The 7284-nt window shown below is 42.2% G+C and overlaps 1 protein-coding gene across 4 annotated transcripts in view; it reads right to left on the bottom strand.

The window, feature by feature from the left end:
- Positions 1-350: 350 nt before the first annotated feature.
- PAIP2B (poly(A) binding protein interacting protein 2B) overlaps positions 351-7284 on the bottom strand; it is a 44115-nt gene continuing 37181 nt past the window's right edge. For all 4 annotated transcript variants that reach the window (XM_003808169.4, XM_008960269.4, XM_008960270.5 and 1 more), the window contains exon 4: positions 351-6144. In XM_003808169.4, coding sequence (XP_003808217.1) covers positions 6088-6144 — 57 coding nt within the window. In that variant the 3' untranslated portion in view covers positions 351-6087. The remainder of the gene's footprint in view (positions 6145-7284) is intronic.

Genomic DNA, 7284 nt, shown 5'->3' with positions numbered 1-7284 from the left:
CTACTGGCGACCATGTATTAAGTGCCTATTATGTGCCAGGCAGTATTTTAAAAATCTGTTGTTACAGTTCCAGGGGACAGGTGCTGCACCTTTACAAATAGAGGTTATTTGTAAATAAAGTGCCGGCCAATGGCACAAAGTAGTGAAGGTGGGATTCACTCAGGTCTGTCACTTCCAAGCCCATGTTTTCTACTTTGCAACCCTATTTGAAAGGAAAACTGCAACTAAGATTATGACCCATGAGACAATTTATGTGTGAGACAAAAAGTTTCACACCTCCCCCCACCCCAAACACACACGGTATAACACAGTGACCCAACCTTAGGCAAAAGGGTACCACTGCCAGCAAATGCATTTAACATTTTATTGAGATTCTCAACAGCTGCCATTTGGTTTGTATAGCAAATTTTTTACAAAGTAACTTTTTTCCATTTTTGATATTTTTATGAAAATTATTTTCTTCAGTTTTAAAGCCCTGTCCCTCCCCCAAAGAAGGATTAATAACTACCAAGTAATGATTATTTAGGAGAAAAACAAAGGCAAAAACAGCTTTATAAACACTTGTGAAACAGGGGTAAGTGTCCGAAGTCAAGACCTTCTGGGCCCAGTGGAGGTGCTGGGCTGCTCCGGGACACCATCACCACTTCACCATCCACAACATCCTCAAGAGCTGAGCAGCCCTGCACAGACCCTGGGGGGCTTCCTGTTCCACAAGCTCCACTCCCTTTTTCCTCTCCATCTTTGCTGTTGGGCCTCCCCTCCAAATCTGCCTAACAAAGGCAGCACGATCTTTAATGCCTGTGCAGCTTTGTAAATGGAGCCAGGATACTCTATTTTGAAAGTTGAGATTCCCTATCCAGTCTGGGGGAGGAAAAATTATCCAATGTAGCATGGATGGTTTCACTTTCTTGTCCACTCAGACACATGCTCATACTTATTAAATGGATTTATTGGATGCTTCAAAAGTCCTGATGTGTAGCAGCACAAAAGTTCCTTGTAAAAAAAGAAGTTGCAAAATTATAAAAATTTCTGCGGCAGTTCTGGCTCTGGATGACAAAGCTCATTCTGATTAGTAGTTTTTTTGACATGCACAGCAGCTTCCCCTATAAGTCCTACGTTTGGAGGGTTCCGTTTAGACAACAGGAAGTTGGAATCCAAGTTTAAAAGGCTCTCTGCTGACAAAATGTGGTACATCCATCAACAGAATTCTACTCAGCAATAAAAGGAACAAACTACCAAGACGTTATCTGTCATGGACAAACCTCAAAAACATTAGCTAAGTAAAAAAGCCAGACCCAAGGGACCACATATTGTATGATTCCATTGATTTGAACTGTCCAGAAAAGGCAAATTTATAGAGAAAGTAGATTAGTGGTTGCTGGGGGTAAGAACAGGATTAACTGTAAAAGAGCATGAAGGATCTTATTGGGAGGGATAAAAATGTTCTAAAACTGAGTAATAGTTATAGCTACACCACTGAGGGAAGTTACTAAAATCACTGAAATGTACACTTGAAATGGGTGTTTTATGATATGTAACATATGCCTCATTAAAGTTGTTTTAAGAAAAGGATTCCCTGCCTCCCAAACCATCCTTCAAGCATTAAACATTTTTGGAGGCTCATAATCAACAGGACAGAATAACTACTTAGTGATGATTTACAGAGTGAAATATTTTACTGTTTCATAGTAAGCACATTTTAGTAACTGTACACTAGTACAATGTTTTTAAGATTTTATCTCATTTTTGTCATATTAGCCTAAAATGTTTATTTTTATTTAAAAACTAGCCAATAGGAAGGTAAGATTGGGGAGAAACTCAGTAAATGTCACAAAAGAGACTCCTAGTAACACAATCTGAGGGAGCTTTTTCTTTTGAAATAAAGATGGTGCATCTGTCCCTTTACAGATTTCTCTCCTGTCCCCTGGGACTGGGGAAGGTGAATCTCCTGCCTGACACCTTGTAGAGATTAGTGTATCCAGCTATTCTATTGCCACAATGCCTCTAAAAACCAGACTGACTGGGAACAGCAGTAGGGGGTTGGCCAGTGAGGGCAGGTGACCAAGTGGTGTGCAGGAAACTCGCATGTTTCCCTGGGTTGGCTTCCTGCTCCCCTGTCCCTGTCACCAATAGCAGCTTCATTGTGAGAAGATTAAAACAAAGGAAAAAAACCCAAAAAAACTGTTTCCAAATTGTAACTAACCAAGTCTGTGTAGGAAATTCACAAGGCAGCAGAGCAGAGGCTGCAGAGGTGCTCTGTCTACCGGGAGAACTAATGATCCCTGTGAGCAATGCAGGGTGCAATGAGTCACATGGGGAAATGTGGACAGAGGCAGAAGGACATCAAGGCCCCCACTGCACACCACATTAGAGTCAATCCTCCTGTTCTTCCCACCCACTTCGCAAACTAATGACGTCCGTGTTATCCCAGAGAGCGGCTAGGGACACTCAGTCCTTCCCAATATGTGGACATCTCCAAATCTTGGTCAAATCTGTCAGATTTCTAACACTTTCAATACCTCAATATCACCTAAACTGAGAAAGATTATTAGCCCGTGATGGTGGGACCCTTATTGACGAAGGCCTGCCCCCTCCTCACAGTAGGGTAGACTCCTGGGTTCCCGATGGTTCAGGAGCCTGGGCTGTCATTTGTCTACCTGGGGTTTGCAGCAGCCCTAGTACAAGAAGATTCATTCGTGCTGTTTACTTTGGCAGCCTCTTCACACAACTTTCCTCTCTAACACGTGTTAATTATCAGAGTATTCACCTCACCTCCTTACTTCCCAGCTTCTCCAAAATGAAAGCAATAGTAATAAACAATTTGGAAAATGTTGCTTAGTATTTTAAGCCATGGTTAGCATTATAACCTTAATTAAAGAGACCCCAGGCTGGGGTGGCTCACCACACCCAGCCTATAATCCCAGCACTTTGGGAGGCTGAGATGGGAGAATCACTTGAGCACAACAATTCAAGAGCAGCTTGGGAAATAGAGCAAGATCCAGTCTCTACAAAAAATAAAAATAATAAAAATAATTAGCTGGCCGTGGTGGTGCGTACCTGTTGTCCCAGCTACTCGGGAGGCTGAGATGGGAGGATTGCTTGAGCCTAGGAATTTAATGCTGCAGTGAGCTATGGTCATACCACTGCACTCCAGCCTGGGTGACAGAGTGAGACTATGTCTCAAAAAAAAAGAAAAAAAAAAGAGGGACCCCAGCTGCTGTGACTTTGGAAACTAAAGGTGTTACAAAGGTCAAGCCTTTCCTTAGGATTGTTTCTGGTTTCACCCTTATGTGATTCCCAAAACTCAACTATTATTGTCAGAAACTGGCCCAAAGACCCAGGGCTGCATTTGCCCAGGCCTAGGCTGTATCCTTGAATTTTCTGCTGCAGTTCAAAGGCCTGGAGAAACTGAAAATGCATTCATTTGGGTTTTTTTCCCTTGAAAAGAAAGAGATAAATTATTTTCGTCTTGGAATTTTAGAGTTGAATAAATAATCCCAATAATTACAGATCAATCACTAATAAACTAACATTGGGACCAGCCAGATTGGCAACTGTTAAAAATACATGTTCCATTTCTATACAAATTCTCAAACTTCTAGTTGCCAATTTAAAAAAGTTTAAACAAAGTAGTGGCTTAAATTCAACATCAAAATTACCCCTTATAAATACAAGTCTTACCATTAAAGGGTAAAGGTGTCCAGTCTGGCTTGCTGGTTCTTCTTTTGTGAGAAAAGTTACTGACAGCCAGAGGCTCCCAGCCTTTCCCCAGTGAAGGTCCAACAAGACACACATGCATTTTCTGCTAAGAAGGTAGCAAACTCTAACTAGCCTGTGTCGTGAGTGACAATTGTGCCCCCACCTCCCAACATAAATAGATGGCAAAAAGAGTTGGACTACAAGAGGAACCGCCGGAAGCAGAGTCCTATGCATTTAAAAAAGAATCAATTTGCTAGCTGCTTCCTATACCTGGAGTCGGCATGTTCAGTGTCTGAAGAAGACTAGAAATGCCAGCCCTCAGTGTCCATGCTAAACTCGCAGGAAGTTTTCATAGTCCTGAAGACTGACATCCAAAACAGACCAGCACAGCAGAAGGAAAGACAAGCTCCTTTCTCTCTGCAATCCCAACGCATTTCTAACAGCCTTCGGAATTCTGAGCTTGGACAGGCTCACGAGGATGGAGGAGGAAAAGCAGTCCCAGAAGGGAGAGATTTCCTCTATGCACTTGCAATGCCCTTTCCTTTTTAGAGGAAACAACCCAGCTGAAAGCTGAAGCTTGAATAAAGAAGTTTCTTTATTCATAGTCCTCTCTGAAAAAGAGTTAACAGTTTCATTCTCTCAACATAGAGGCTTTGGGAATTAATGTGTCTGTCTGGTAATGCAAGTTCTCTAAGCTACTCTCCTATGACATGTGACCTAACAAGGAAGGCAATTTTTTCAAATGATATAATCCTACAGACTCAAATAGGAAAAAATGTGTATTTTAAATCTGGCATTAGCTTATCACTGTTCAAAAAGTCAACGAGAGCTCATAAGGAGAATTTCTTCAGCTTTCCATACCCTAGTCCTTTCCTTCCAACCTCTGTCCCACAGCCACATACTGAATTTATACCAACTTTGTTTCAAGTTACATATCTTTTCCCTATTAGGCCTATCACACAGCACAGAAGCAATCAGAAAGAAGCCACTATTATCTTCAGGGCTCTCCAATTCCTCATCCCTGGGAGAATGGCCTGGATGGCTCTCCTGTACCCCACACTGCCATCTACATCTCTATACACGAAGGTAGCTCCTGGCACCCAGTTTAGTTCCTTAGGGGTAGCAACAAAAGACCCCAGCAAGTTAAAGGCAGGAAAGACAAAGAAACACACCCTAAGAGGTCAATCTACAAAACTTGCAAAGCTGGGTATGTGGGAACAGTAAAATGTTTTAATAGCTGAAAAGATCCCAGAAGGTCAGGTACACAGTCACATGGGTCAAGCAGGACTCACTTTCCTAGGCTGATTTTGAGTTCCTTTCCATAATTCTGTAATGTGGGAAGAAATATCCAAACTGTGAACTGAGCTTCTTACTAGTGTCCTGAAAAATATTTCCTTAAAAAAGTGCATAAACTTGTCTGAGGGAATTAAGACACCAGGAAGACCAAGTGTTGATGAGGCTGGAAAAAAAAACTGTCCAAATAAAATTAAGACACAACAGATTCAAGGATGACTTCTGCAGGCTCATGCTAATTGCCAGCACAGCAGGCCTCCCCTATGCCTTTGGTAGCAGTATCTTTTCTTAAAAAGGAGGCTGGGGAATAGACTTCATGAAAGATGAGGTGGCAGATCAACCCTAGTGCTCTTCTACTTATAAATGGTGAGTCTGATGGTGGTGGTGAACACAGGCTTATGAACAGGACAACAGTAACTAAATGACTCAAGTGACAACCACCATCACAGCCCTACCTTCTGATTTACAACTTTCAACAATCATCAAAAGTTACTGTAAACTAAGTACTTTAAGTCTGTGTTTTCTTGAATGGGGTTCAGGACAAACAGGCAAGGGCTTGACAGGACATTGGTTATCTGAGTTCATTGCAGGAGACCCCGGGGGTGGGGCAGCTGAGCCTCAAATTCCAGTTTGCACCACCTGCTCTTTCTGCTTGTCCCTTTTCCCATCCAACTCAATAGATTCCACAAAAAGCTCTCCAGGTGCTCACTGTCCCTGATAAGTATACAGCAGGGTGAGAGGGGCATTTCCTAAATATCCAGTTTTTCTTAGTCAGCTTATTTTGTTTAAATACACACCACGGAACACTTCTGATGAAGGGGGGAAAATGCAATTTCCTTAACTCGAAAGAGCTATTTGAAAAAACAAAACAGGAAACTCCCCAAACAAAAGTCAGCAGAACAAAATAGAAATACTCAGAGGCTTAGAATAAGACTGAGCATATTAGTTACTCAGAGTCACAGTATCGTGAGACCACCACTCCCCTTCCCGCTGTGCACCCCTCGCCCGCCCCATCCCCCTCTTCAGCTCCACCATTTTGTGCATTACTATCCCCAGATGTGGGGACAGACAAGTCTTCCTCAAAGCTTTCTCGGCTCAGTACTTCTCTCCTGGAATAAACTCCTTGGCATCTGGGTTCAGGTTACTTTTGCTCTGAAATAAGAACCAAGAGATAGTAAATCCTAAGGCAAGCTGCATTTTAAAACTTACCCAGTCCATCATTATCAGTACCTTCCCTTAGCTTTAGGGAGAGAAAGAAAGAAAATTCCTTGTAACTCAGGCTGTTATTGCTAGGTTATCTCAACTGCACCTGACATAGCCCTGAGCAAGCTCATCTTCTCCTTCCTTCTTCGGACTCTTGTTTCCTTCCTGATGCTTTCCAAAATCTCATCAGAGGCCTGTAAGTTCAACTCCAAGAAGAATTTTTCAATTCACTGAGTACCTTAACTTGGTGAAAACCAGGGTACTCCATCAGACCAGGTTGGATACCACAGTCTCTATTTTTCTTCATCTTTCTGTACTCTCTTTGGTTCTCTACTCTCTTGTGAATATCCAAAACCTTAGCAAACCACAGGGCAAGATTGTTCAGAATATGAGTTGTGTGAAAACTATATTGCTCACAGACTTTTTTTTTTTTTTTTTTTTTTTGAGACAGTCTTGCTCTGTTGCCCAGGCTGGAGTGCAGTGGTGCAATCTTGGCTCACTGCAAACTCTGCCTCCCTCTGCCTCCCAGGTTCAAGCAATTCTCCTGCTTTAGCCTTCCAAGCTGGGACTACAGGCGCACACCACCATGCCTGGCTAATTTTTGTATTTTTGTAGTAGATATGGGGTTTCCATGTTGGCCAGGCTGGTCTCGAACTCCAGACCTCAGGTGATCCACCCGCCTCAGCCTCCCAAAGTGCTGGGATTACAGGCGTGAGCCACCGTGCCCAGCCTGCTCACAGACTTCTGATGTTACATACATATGAAAGGCAGGAAATTAATTTATCTGGTTTTCTAATTCTAAGTGGAGAAAATGACCTCTCAGGAGTACATTTCTTCCAAAATGAACAGCTAATTTTTATAACAGAATCATTTAGAAGTATATTAAATACAGATTTGAGGGACAGTAAAAGAGAAGAATAGCAACAAATGATATTTGAGAAGAAACTTCTTCAGTGTTCAAATTGTTATCCTTAATCCCAATTCTACTTTGAAGAGCCCATTAGAAAGTAAAGGTTGGTGGCGTCCAATCTTGGCAAGTAAAAAGCCCATGATGCTGGCAACAGTAATGTTTTATAGTGCTTTATGAGG

This window comes from Pan paniscus, chromosome 12 (genome assembly GCF_029289425.2).
Source record: "Pan paniscus chromosome 12, NHGRI_mPanPan1-v2.0_pri, whole genome shotgun sequence".
Lineage (NCBI taxonomy): Eukaryota > Metazoa > Chordata > Mammalia > Primates > Hominidae > Pan > Pan paniscus.
The sequence above is the reverse complement of the archived record's forward strand: the minus strand, read 5'-3'. Positions and strand labels throughout refer to the sequence as shown.